The sequence below is a fragment of the Oncorhynchus masou genome, chromosome 32, assembly GCF_036934945.1.
Source record: "Oncorhynchus masou masou isolate Uvic2021 chromosome 32, UVic_Omas_1.1, whole genome shotgun sequence".
In the NCBI taxonomy this organism is placed as follows: Eukaryota; Metazoa; Chordata; class Actinopteri; order Salmoniformes; family Salmonidae; genus Oncorhynchus; species Oncorhynchus masou.
The window spans coordinates 19,373,328-19,386,943 of NC_088243.1; the positions used below are offsets into that span (position 1 = coordinate 19,373,328).

At 40.1% G+C, this 13,616-nt stretch overlaps 1 protein-coding gene across 1 annotated transcript in view; it reads right to left on the reverse strand.

Moving 5' to 3' along the window:
- The window catches only part of LOC135525669 (EH domain-containing protein 4-like), a 46,644-nt gene extending 33,583 nt beyond the window's left edge, over positions 1–13,061 (reverse strand). The window contains exons 1-3 of the mRNA XM_064953431.1: positions 12,509–13,061; positions 7,742–7,918; positions 3,046–3,143 (exon numbers count right to left, since the gene is read on the reverse strand). Of these exons, the coding sequence (XP_064809503.1) occupies positions 3,046–3,143; positions 7,742–7,918; positions 12,509–12,738 (505 nt within the window). The 5' untranslated portion in view covers positions 12,739–13,061. The remainder of the gene's footprint in view (positions 1–3,045; positions 3,144–7,741; positions 7,919–12,508) is intronic.
- Positions 13,062–13,616: the final 555 nt, after the last annotated feature.

Genomic DNA, 13,616 nt, shown 5'->3' on the forward strand with positions numbered 1-13,616 from the left:
TTGTTTCTTTCTTGTTAACGGAGCTTGCTCAGCCAGTGATACACCCGTCCGGTTACCTCCTGCGGGTATTTTTCTCGTATCAGGCGAGAAGCATAATGGTGTGGTCTAACACGGGTCCTCGGGCGGAACAGCTGCCGTGTCACTTTGGTCATGCGGCCAAGTGGCTGCGTGCGCACCCTGAAGTTGAAGTTGCCCGAGTAGGTTTAGATCATAGGCACCTGTACGAGGAGGTCAGAAAGGCAGGGAGTCCGGCGCCTGTAGTGGGCATCTCGGAAGTGGTCTGGGAGGGAGTGCAGGCGCGGGGTCTGGACAACAGGCTCAAGGACCTGAATTGGTTGAGCCTTCATAAGTGTTTGCCGGTACGTTCCATCTTGTACCGGTATAGTTTGGTGCAATCCCCCACCTGTCCAAGATCCTCTTGTGGCAGGGAGGAGACTGTGCGCCATGTCTTTTGGGACTGTGCCTTTGCCGGAGTAGTATGGGCTAGGGCACGGGTGTTGTTAGGTTTGGTAAAGGGGGATTTTGTATTGACGTGGGCCAGGTTAGAGAGGGGTGTAGGGAGAGCGAGAGGGATGGATAGGGACAGGTTTCTGCTCTAGCTTCTCATGAGTCTCTTTAAACGGGGGCTGTGGGAAGCAAGGCAGAACATGGTGAAGACAGGGAGAGATTGGGGGGTGGAAGGGATAGTGAGGAGGGTGGAAGGATATTTGAGGGGGAGGATGAAGAGGGAGGAGAGGAAGTGGGGGCAGCATGCTCCTCGGGAGAGGTGGAATGGGGGTTTAGGGCTGGGTGTCATTTAGATTTGTAAGAGGATAGATTAGGGACGGGGAGATAGGGAAAGGTATTTTGTAGGGTGACGGGGAGGGAAGATGCTCCCCTGAGGTTTTGTTTGGGGTTTATGTTTAGTTTAATTAGTTTAATTAAAATACCATTATTTGAGTATGTATGTAAATTATGAGTTGTAAAGAATGAATGGTATTGAAGATAATAAATTATTTTTTATTAAAAAAAAGTCAGGGCTGTTTTGGTTTTTCGACGTTTATTGTTTTGTATTGTTCGTGTTCTTCTTCATTAAAGATGTATCGAACGAACCACGTTGCATTTTGGTCCGATCCTTATTCCACCTCTTCGTTAGAGAAGGAGGTAGAAGAAAGCCGTTACATCAGGTCAGTAAATAAATATCAATTACAGTCCCATTCTGATTTGCTTCTAACAGTACCAAAAATTAGAACGGGTCATGGTAGAAATAGTTTTAGTTACTTAGCACCGTGGTCCTGGAATTCTCTCCTGAACATTTTAAAATGTGATGATCTAGTTTCGTTGGTGGAGTTTAAACACTTGATCGATGTATATATCATAGAAGAGTGTAATTGTTTTTAGGCCAGCTGTTTTTAGTCAAGATGTTTGTGTTTTTCATGTAATATGTAAATGTTGTACTGTATGTGCGTTTATAGTTTTGTTTAATGTTGTGTTAGTGTATGTAAGTTGCTTTATCTGAAACGTTGTTCCCCCTGCTGCTATTGGACCAGGTCTATTTTGGAAAAGAGATATTATCTCAATTAGAAAGAACCTGTATAAATAAAGGTAAAATATATATATATATTACGTCCAAAAAAGTTAAGATCGTAGCAAAATAAAAACACTAAAATTAGTCAGGAGCCTGTAAAATGGCACCTATCCATTCCAGCTCTATTTTCATAATCACAAACAATGACAGGGATTACAAGGCTATAAAGAATGTGAGCAGTCAGACTGGGCCAAGTCATTTCGCTAGGAGGAGCTCTGAGAGAGAGGAGAGTGCGGGAACAGTCAATGCTGTAATGACGTGAGAGACGTGATAGACAGCGGACATCGGTATAGTAGCCTGAAGGACACTCATGAAACAAACTTCCTCTGCATGACTAATTTGAATCATTGGAACTTGAAAAGATATCAACACCAGTTTTTATTTTGATGACAACTACTCTGAGTTCATCAAGTCCAGTGGTCATGAATTATATCACTTGGCCATGACGTTATTGATAATATTAAAGGCCTACTCTGTGTAAAAATGTATAATATAACTCAACATGAAAACTACTGATGTCATGATGCTATGAATCATTAAAATCATGTTGAAATGGCTGCAACCTCAGCTGTACACAGAGAGAAAAGCAGGAACAGATGTAGAAGACTGCCCATCTCTCCATGGTATGTGTCCCAAATGGCCCTCACACTTCTGTAATTGCACCCAATGTTTCTGTCTTGTGCATTGTAAGTATCGTTTTTCTTTACAGCTTTTCATATCAGAAACCTTGTGGTTTTTCAAAAAGAGGAAAAGAAAGTGAGAACAGGGCAGCACATGATTACCCTAATATCTAAAATAGGGTTGAGGTTACCATCATTTTCTCAACATGGAGGAAACTTGAGTGGGGCTGCTAACAAGGCCTACGGTATGACTTCATATCTCAGGGTTTCCAGTGGAGGCTTAGAAAGCCATTGTTGGATTCCAATTCGGGAGAAAACATAGCTAGAGCCCTGGAGGTGTTGCATCATGCTTTACCATTGGTGCTTCATGGTGATGATATTATTCAATGCAATATTGGTACAATTATGACACACAGCTGGCTTACAGTGACATCCTGTACATATTGAGAGCATGAACATGCTGCTTATCTATCTGGTGAATTACACAAAACACTTGATAAAGCTCTCCAGCCCATGCTCTGACACTTGAAACACACTTGATAGCTACCCATTTGCCCTTACAGCACTGTAGAATACAAAAATGACAGTATGTGAAAAATGTGCATCTGTAAAATGTATACAAACAAGGATAGACTTGATACATGATCCACCACAAACAAAATGACTATTCTTTCTTAAAGAAAAGTACCACCATAGCTCTCCAAGTTGGGTAGTTTGATGATTTATAGTTTTAAAAGGGTGGTTGATGTTAATAAAAGCAACATTGAGTGGCTGAAGTCTACATCTTAAAGTATTTTGGCAGTGTAGTCCATCCTCCTGTATCAATGTCACATCTCAGCTTGATAGCTAGCTACTGACCTCGGCTAACGCGTTGTTTCTCTCCAGACAGGATTCCTGGTGTGTCAATTATACTAATGCCCTGGAGGACCTGGTTAGGCATCTGGGAGCAGATTAACCTACAAGAATACAGGAGCAAAGAAAATAACAGAGTAGCATTAGTATTAAAAATACAATAGAGAAGAAAACACAACACTCGTAATAGACACGAAGGCCAGCAACAAAAAACACCCCGATTTTAACTTATGTTGTCCAAAAAAATATTGAGACGTTTTCTTTTCTACCCCATCCATTGCTTTTTCTACATTTGGTATGTTTGTGATTTGGAGGAACAGTGATGAGTATTCAACCATTCAATCAGATCTAATAAAAATCTTCAAAATCGGCATCCAAAAATACAGATTTCCGATTGTTATGAAAACTTGAAATCGGCCCTAATTAATCGCCCATTCCGATTAATCGGCCGACCTCTACTCAACCAGCTTCATGAGTAATGCGTTTCAATGTACAGGTGTGCCTTGTTAAAAGTTAATTTGTGGATGAGTTTGAGAGAATCAGTTGTGTTGTGACAGGGTAGGGGTGGTATACAGAAGATAGCCCTATTTGGTAAAATACCAAGTCCATATTATGGCAAACAAAAACAGCTCAAAAAAGCAAAGAGAAACGACAGTGCATCATTATCTTGAGACATGAAGGCCAGTCAATCCGGAACATTTCAAGGACTTTGACAGTTTCTTCAAGTGCAGTCGAAAAACCAAAGAAACCACTACTAAAGGACAACAATAATAAGAAGAGACTTGCTTGGGCCAAGAAACACGAGCAATGGACATTAGACTGGTGTAAATATGTCCTTTGGTCTGATGAGTCCAAATTTGAGATGTTTGGTTCCTACCAACGTGTCTTTGTGAGATGCAGAGTAGGTGAATGGATGATCTCCGCATGTGTGGTTCCCACTGTGAAGCATGGAGGAGGAGGTGTGATGGTGTGGGGGTGCTTTGCTGGTGACACTGTCTGTGAGTTATTAGAATTCAAGGCACACTTAACTTCTTGGTGACAGGGGGGCACTATTGAGTAGCTTGGATGAATAAGGTGCCCAGAGTAAATTTCCTGCTACTCTGTCACAGATGCTAATATATGCATATTATTAGTAGTATTGGTGTCACGCCCTGACCTTAGTATTCTTTGTTTTCTTTATTATTTTGGTTAGGTCAGGGTGTGACATGGGTGATGTATGTGTTTTTGTTCCTGTCTAGGGGTTTTGTATGTCTATGGTTGCCTAGATTGGTTCTCAATTAGAGGCGGCTGTTTATCGTTGTCTCTAATTGGGAACCATATTTAGGCAGCCACATTCCTTGGGTATTTTGTGGGTTATTGTCTATGGTTAGTTGCCTGTGTCTGCACTTGTTTATATATAGTGTCACGTTTGTTTTGTTGTTTTGTATAGTTTGTTTAGTGTTTCTTCATTAATAAATAGAAGAATATATTCACATCACGCTGTGCCTTGGTCTTCTCCATTCAACGAACGTGACAATTGGATAGAAAACCCTCTGAAGTTTCTAAAACGGTTTGAATGATGACTGTGAGTATATTTCACCAATTTGTAAGTCGCTCTGGATAAGAGCGTCTGCCAAATGACTTAAATGTAAATGTAAATGTATAACAGAACTCATATGGCAGGTGAAAACCTAAGACAAATCTGAGGTTTGTAGTTTAATTTAAGTGATTGCCTATCCAATATGCTGTGTCTATGGGGCCAGATTGCACTTCCCAAGGCTTCCAGCAGATGTCAACAGTCTTTAGAAAGTTGTTTGAGGCTTCTATTGTGGAAGGTAGTTGAATAAAAGCTGTTTCAACCAGTGGATTAGGCTGAGGTCAATCAGTTGTTTACTGAGCGGTCACGCCATGCCTTCTTCTTCCTCTGTAATGAATACGCTATTGTCCGGTTGGAATATTATTGAAGATTTATTATAAAAATACCCTAAGGATTGATTGTAAACATTGTTTGACATGTTTCTACAAACTGTAATGGAACTCTTTTGACTTTTCGTCTGGATTTTGCACTCGCGCATTGTGCCTTTGGAATAGTGAACTAAACGCGCTAACAAAACGGAGGTATTTGGACATAAATATGGACGTAATCGAACAAAACAAACATTCCTTGTGGAAGTGGGAGTCCTGGGTGTGCATTCCGACGAAGATCAGCAAAGGTAAGTGAAGATTTATAATGCTATTTATGACTTTTGTTGACTCCACAAATTGGCAGGTAACTGTAAAGCTTGCTTTTGTGGCTGAACGCTGTTGTCAGATTATTGAATATTGTGCTTTTGCAGTAAAGCTTTTTTGAAATCTGACACAGGGGTTGCATTAAGAACAAGTTTATCTTTAATTCTATGTAAAACATGTATCTTTCATCAATGTTTATGATGAGTATATCTCTTATTTGATGTGGCTCTCTGCAATTTCTCCGGATGCTTTGGAGGCATTTCTGAACATGGCGCCAATGTAAACTGAGATTTTTGGATATAAATATGAACTTGATCAAACAAAACATACATGTATTGTGTAACATTGAGTCCTGGGAGTGTCATCTGATGAAGGTCGTCAAAGGTTAGTGATTAATTTGATCTATATTTCTGCTTTTTGTGGCACCTCTCTTTGGTTGGAAAATGGCTGAATGCTTTCTGTGACTAGTTGCTGACCTAACATAATGATATGTTCTGCTTTCGCTGAAAAGCATTTTTGAAATCGGACACTGTGGTTGGATTAATGAGAAGCGTATCTTTAAAATGGTTTAAAATACTTGTATGGTTGAGGAATTTTAATTACGAGATTTCTGTTGTTTTGAATTTGGCACCCTGCAATTTCACTGGCTGTTGGCGAGGTGGGATGCTAGCGTCCCGAACGATCCTAGAGAGGTTAACCAGCATGGCTACCACAGCATTCTGCAGCGACACGCCATCCCATCTGGTTTGCGCTTAGTGGGACTATCATTTGCTTTTCAACAGGACAATGACTCAACACACGTTCAGGCTGTGTAAGTGCTATTTGACCAATAATTAGAGTGAAGCAGTGCTGTATCAGATGACCTGGCCTCCACAATCACCTGACCTCAACCCAATTGAGAAGGTTTGGGATGAGTTGGACCGCAGAGTGATGGAAAAGCAGCCAACAAGTGCTCAGATTATGTGGGAACTCCTTTAAGACTGTTGGAAAAGCATTTTGGGTGAAGCTGGTTGAGAGAATGCCAAGAGTGTGCAAAGCTGTCATCAAGGTAAAGGGGTACGCTACTTTGAAGAATCTCAAATAAAAAATATATTTTGGTTTGTGTAACACTTTTTTTGGTTACTACATGATTCCATATGAGTTATTTCATAGTGTTGATGTCTTCACTATTATTCTACAATGTAGAAAATAGTAAAAATAAAGAAAAACCCTTGGATGAGTGGGTGTGTCCAAACTTGTGACTGGTACTGTACGTGGTGTGGCTCCAACTTAAAGGCTATGAATTCATCCATGTAAAATAACTTCAGTTGGGGGGGGACATACTCCAAGTGATATCTTGTGTGACGCACATTAACGTGCCCGGGAAACAATGAGCTTTGTCGGAGGTTCTCTGGAAAGGAGGAGACGTCCACTGTTCTGTCAGGAATGTCTTTGACCTTAACTTGGGCAACGGTCATAGAAGTACTTACCCATTTCCCCTGGATTATAAATATCTGGAAAAAGGAAACATGCTTCGGCCAAGTGTTGTTTGGCTAAAATTATATCTACGAGAGACTCTTGACTGAGCCCACAACAGACAGCCAAGCCAACAACAGACAGCCAAGCCAACAACAGATAGTGTGCACTACAACTGACGAAAGGTGACAAAGTCACTGCTTCCTCCTAACTGTTTGTGGAAGAAAATGACAGCTATGTCAAACGCTGGGCTGACAGGAAGCAATGGGACAAAACTACCAAAACTATCCCTAACCTCCCAAAAAAAAATTAAAATCATGATTACATAAACCAACTGGATCTGCTTTGTAAATCACTCTCGGGAACATAGGGGACAAATCAACAAACCTTGTAACTACAGGGAGGAAAATCATGTGTTATTTTGCACTGCATGCAGGAATGCATGCTTGGATGAATGTCCTCAACAAAACAATGCCTACAATGTGAAACAAAAATGTAATTTCAAATATGTGTTCTCACTTCACAAGAATAATTACTTATTACAGCTGTTATAATGAACAGGGCCCCGTGTCACTAATATCAGATTTATTAGGACAAAGTGAGAGAGGGAGGTAAATGTAGGTAAGATAAACAATAATATGAACCCATAATACATGACAGGGGCAGTGGGAGTTGGTGTCTGGTTGTAATCAATCAATACTCATATCTAAGAAAATGTCCTAACTTTGAGTTATCAGCTGAACAATTCAACATAACTCTGCTAAAGCCTTTACCAAGGCTCAGATGCCTTTTTATGTCATGGAAAATGTCACATGCCACAGCAATTCAAAAAAACCATGTGGGTAACCCTTGATATTGAGAAGATCTTACACCCACAGAGATCCTTTAAATTGTGTCATGTGATTTTATGCTTATACCTGTGTAGTAATACTGCAATTACTAGGGTTACAATATTGTTGTTAAATAATGTAGTAACAGCTTTGTAAGAGCAACTTCATGTAAAGTGTAACCAGTAATAAACAAAAATTGTCCACTTTACCTGTTGAGGAAAGCGTTTCCAAAAGCGTTGAGTTTACGGAAGGGTTTCTTGGGGTCGACCACCAGAGCGTTACCAGGGACAATCCCCTCGTTCTCCCCGTACATGACAGCGATGAAGCCATCCGTTGTGGGCTCTGGGCCAATCCGCATGCCTGGGAAGTCCTGCTCCAGCAGGTACCTGGAACAGAACAGAGTAAGAGTTTTGTGATACAATACCTTTATTGCACATTACGGCAATACATCCAGACACCAAATACGCCATATCAATACATCAACACATCCAGATACACCATATCAATAGTAGAGGTCGACCGATGATGATTTTTCAACGCCGTACCGATTATTGGAGGACCAAAAAAAACGATACCGATTAATCGGCCGTTTATTTATATACAGTGCCTTGCGAAAGTATTCGGCCCCCTTGAACTTTGCGACCTTTTGCCACATTTCAGGCTTCAAACATAAAGATATAAAACTGTATTTTTTTTGTGAAGAATCAACAACAAGTGGGACACAATCATGAAGTGGAACGACATTTATTGGATATTTCAAACTTTTTTAACAAATCAAAAACTGAAAAATTGGGCGTGCAAAATTATGTGTGGCAGGCTGACCACCTGTTATGCGAGTGCAGCAAGTTGCCAAGGTAAGTTGCTAGTTAGCATTAAACTTATCTTATAAAAAACAATCAACCTTAACATTGTGCCACTTCTCTTGCGTTCAGTGCAATCAGAGTCAGGGTACATGCAGCAGTTTGGGCCACCTGGCTCGTCTCGAACTGTGTGAAGATTATTTCTTCCTAACAAAGACCGTAATTTATTTGCCAGAAATGTATATAATTATGACATAACACTAAAGGTTGTGCAATGTAACAGCAATATTTAGACTTATAGATGCCACTCGTTCGATAAAATATGGAAAGAATAAACATTTTGTTTTTGAAATGTTTCCGGATTTGACCAAATATATATATATATTTTTTTACCTTTATTTAACTAGGCAAGTAAGTTAAGAACACATTCTTATTTTCAATGACGGCCTAGGAACAGTGGGTTAACTGCCTGTTCAGGGGCAGAATGACAGATTTTTACCTTGTCAGCTCAGGGATTCAATCTTGCAACCTTACGGTTAAATAGTCCAACGCTCAATTATTGTACCTAACCATAACCGACTGTACCTAACCATAAATACCAATGCCTTTCTTAATATCAATACACAGAAGTATATATTTTTAAACCTGCATATTTAGCTAAAAGAAATCCAGGTTAGCAGGCAATATTAACCAGGTGAAATTGTGTCACTTGTCTTGCGTTCATTGCACGCAGAGTCAGGGTATATGCAACAGTTTGGGCAGCCTAGCTCATTGTGAACTAATTTGCCAGAATTTTACGTAATTATGACATAACATTGAAGGTTGTACAATGTAACAAGAATATTTAGACTTAGGTATGCCACCAATTAGATAAAATACCAAACGGTTCCGTATTTCACTGAAAGAATAAACGTTTTGTTTTCGAAATTCTAGTTTCCGGATTCGACCATATTAATGACCAAAGGCTCGTATTTCTGTGTGTTATTATGTTATAATTAAGTCTATAATTTGATATTTGATAGAGTAGTCTGACTGAGCGGTGGTAGGCAGCAGCAGGCTCGTAAGCATTCATTCAAACAGCACTTTCCTGCGTTTTGCCAGCAGCTCTTCCATGTGCATCAAGCATTGCGCTGTTTATGACTTCGAGCCTATCAACTCCCGAGATTAGGCTGGTGTAACCAATGTGAAATGGCTGGCTAGTTAGTGGCGTGCGCGCTAATAGCGTTTCAATCGTCACTCGCTCTGAGACTTGGAGTGGTTGTTCCCCTTGCTCTGCATGGGTAACGCTGCTTCGAGGGTGGCTGTTGCCGATGTGTTCCTGGTTCGAGAGGTAGCGGCGAGGAGAGGGACAGAAGCTATACTGTTACACTGGCAATAGTAAAGTGCCTATAAGAACATCCAATAGTCAAAGGTATATAAAATGCAAATGGTATAGAGAGAAATAGTCCTAAAAATACTATAACTACAACCTAAAACCTCTTACCTTGGAATATTGAAGTCTCATGTTAAAAGGAACCACCAGCTTTCATATGTTCTCATGTTCTGAGCAAGGAACTTAAACGTTATCTTTCTTACATGGCACATATTGTACTTTTACTTTCTTCTCCAACACTTTGTTTTTGCATTATTTAAACCAAATTAAACATGTTTCATTATTTATTCAAGGCTAAATAGATTTTTATTGATGTTTTATATTAAGTTAAAATAAGTGTTCATTCAGTATTGTTGTAATTGTCATTATTACAAATAAATAAATAAAAATCGGCCAATTTAATCGGTATCTGCTTTTTTTGGGTCCTCCAATAATCGGTATCGGCGTTGAAAAATCATAATCGGTTGACCTCTACTAGATACACCATATCAATACAACACGACACTTTAAATAATGTTTTACAATGGACCATAGGTCTTTGCATGATGGTTGATGAAGGTGAGGTAATAAAACAACAGCAATATCTATCACCTGGCTTCAACATGATTACAAAGCTCTCTTGCAGAACACACTATTAACTGAAACATCTGTACACACCAGGCCAGCGCCTACTAGTGCGAGGCCTCTGTATACATTCTATCATTTTGCATTTTTCAAGCTGAAAGACAAAAAATACTTTCATATGAAAATAAATGTGAATACCACATATGAGTAATACCACATAATATGCTACTATGGGAGAGCTTGGCCATCTGCCTAACTTGGATGGCACATGCTCACATTTTCAAGTGCCAACACTATACCCTTTACAGGCTGGCAGAGTGCTTGATATGTACCCCTCAAGACCCCAAAAAACAGCTACACATGTTGAGTTCAGACCATGCAATAGGTCATCAGTCCTTCCTGTGAGAGGATGGCACTGTGTCAAAGGTCTTCAAACAGAGGAATGTCAGCTTGCAATGGCCACATCCACTCAGAGGAAAAGACATGTCTTTAGGATGACTATTAATGGCCTCAACTCCCTAGCCTTGTTTAGGTCCAAATCTGTTTGTGCTGTCAAACACGTCACATTCGGCATGACAATGACCATAGGAGTTGGCAAGACAGCACAAATAGATCTGGGATCAGGCTATGATCAACTCCCATGATTCATTATTAAATTCCTTAGAATTGGGTGGGATCCCTGTATGAAGTAACTCTGCAAGCTCTGCAAGAATCAAATCAGGTGTTGTGAATGAGCAATACAATTTAACAGTAAGTGACCATGTAGTCTACTTATGATAAGAAATGTTTTCACTAACGTTGATCGTTTAAAAAAAATTAAAATGTAAAGGTCAACTTAATAATGGTCAAGTAAAAAAACATTTGATTCAATTGAAACCATATTTCTTTCTGTACACATGATCTGCAAGGTGAGATGTTACCCGTACAACAAAAAGGTGCATGTTGACCTAATTTTCAGTATTGTGTACATACTTTCAGCAGCTACCAGACTGGAGTACTGTAGCTTACCAAAGGCACCTTCCCTAAAGATAGTGAAGCTAGCTGCATGTCCTCTCTTGCTGCAGAACCTGCAGATCAACAAGTTATGAAACTGACGTAGTTTGCGCCTGTCCTGATGATTCAGAGAGAAAGATCTTAAAATGGCAATAAATTCAGAGATTTTTAGACAGTTTTACCCATTCTGTAATGGTTCTATTCTTTCTCTCATATAATGGTTGGTTGTTCAGAGGCTCCAGGGGAGCACAAAAGGCCATGGTCACCGGACATATCTCATTGATATTTATGGTGGAAACTGGAAAGCAGTTGGTAAAAACTGGATAGTTAATACTACTCTGCTTCTATACTAAAGCAATAAGGCACAAGGGGTTAAGGTATATGGCCAATATACTACGGCTAAGAATAGCCCTTAGCCGGGGCACATTGGCCATATACCACAAACCCCTGAGATGCCTTATTGCTATTATAAACTGGTTATCAACGTAATTAGAGCAGTAAAAATACATGTTTTGTCATACCCGTGGTATATGGTCTGTTATAAACTGGGTGGTTCGAGCACTGAATGCTGATTGGCTGACAGCCGTGGTATTTGGTATATTACTTCTCTAATTACGTTGATTACTAGTCTATAATAGCCATAAGGCACCTCTGGGGTTTGTGATATATCGCCAGTATACAGTTGCTAAGGGCTGTGTCCAGGCTCTCCGTGTTGCGTCGTGCTTAAGAACAGCACTTCTCTGTGGTATATTGGCCATATACCACACCTCCTCGGGCCTTATTGCTTATATATACAACACGGTTGTCAGCCAATCAGCATTCAGGGCTCGAACCACCCAGTTTATAATCGTGACATTAAAAAACATTCTATGTAGCAGGTGGTGTGGCATGTTGATGATGTTTCATGTTGTATTGAATTGGAATATGGGAATATTGGTAAACTAGAAACAAGCTGTTTACAACCTTAACATAATGCTAACCCATTCCCAACACTAGACAGTTGTGTTTACATTAGGTTGCAGGGGGCAACAACCTGTTCCAACAGTGTTCCCCCCCCCCCCCGTTTACATTTTGACAGCAATTAACCTCAATTTTGACAGCTCACAACTGTCAAAGTAGGCTACTGCTTAGGGGTTATTCAACAACTCAATTATTTCTGACAGGTAGAGAGCCTTGTAGGTAAAATAAAGTTAACACAAACATGAGAATGCATAACTGTTGCTGATTTCTGGATGCACTAACGTTACCTTATGAACGTCGTCTTCCCCGTAGAATACTGTCCAACCAGTAGAACCATTGGCTTGCTCTGAAAATCCGCTGCCTCCAACGCAGGTGAGTGGAAATCATGGAAAAGATAGGTTTCTTCCAATGGAAATAATTTTTTTGAGTAAAGTTGTTGAAGACCCTCCGTCACAGTTTGGTACATCTCGCCGTCCTTGTTTCTGCCTCCTTGTTCCTTATTCACCCAACTGAACATGATGATGATGCTCCTCTTTTAAAATCCCAAATCAAGAACTAACGTTTTACTTCCTTATTTTCCACAGCTTTCAAAGGTTGCGCAACGAGGCTACTTTGTATCCGAATACCTTACAAAAATGGGCACTGTTACTTTGAATCAAATACGTTATTTGGCAACTGAAAAACGTGGCATCTAGAATCTACGGTTGTTTTCCCAACACTGCTTGATGGCTGCTCTCTACAGTAGCTCCTCTGTGCGGCGCAGTAGTTCACAGCGTTGCAGTGGTTCGCGCCACAGTGGTGCCTGTGCGAAGATGAAGTATTATGTTAACAAGATATTCGGGTGACAGCTCTAACAATGGAAATACATGTCCTCAACGATGGAAGGCAGGCGAGATCAGAAGGGACCATTCTAGCCAATGAGAGTGCAGATAGGCTACGCGTGTGAACAACAGACACAACCAAGTTGTTTTATCAGTTGCCGAAATGCCTCGTACATCAATATAAATCAGTAAATTTGTAACAGCCTAAACATTATGAAACCTATATTCAATTAAATAAGCCTCACATAACTTTACACTCTCATTGACCGCCATACAAAAAGGGCTTATCTCACGCAGAAAGAGAGTAAATACTCTCGCTTCGCCTCTCCCTCTATGATTTGCATTACCTTTAACGGCACCGCCCTTCCCTATGAATGACCTAGTGACATGAGACTGAATATTCCAGAGGGAAAAATACTGAGTCTACCCCAAACCCATTTATACATTTCAATGACGTGACATTGTCATAAGGGATGTAAAGTTTTCTTACTCTATACTGCAAACTTGAATGGACAATACAAGTTTTCATTGAAGACTTGGAAAACTTAAATTCGCTCATAATAATGTTGAAGGA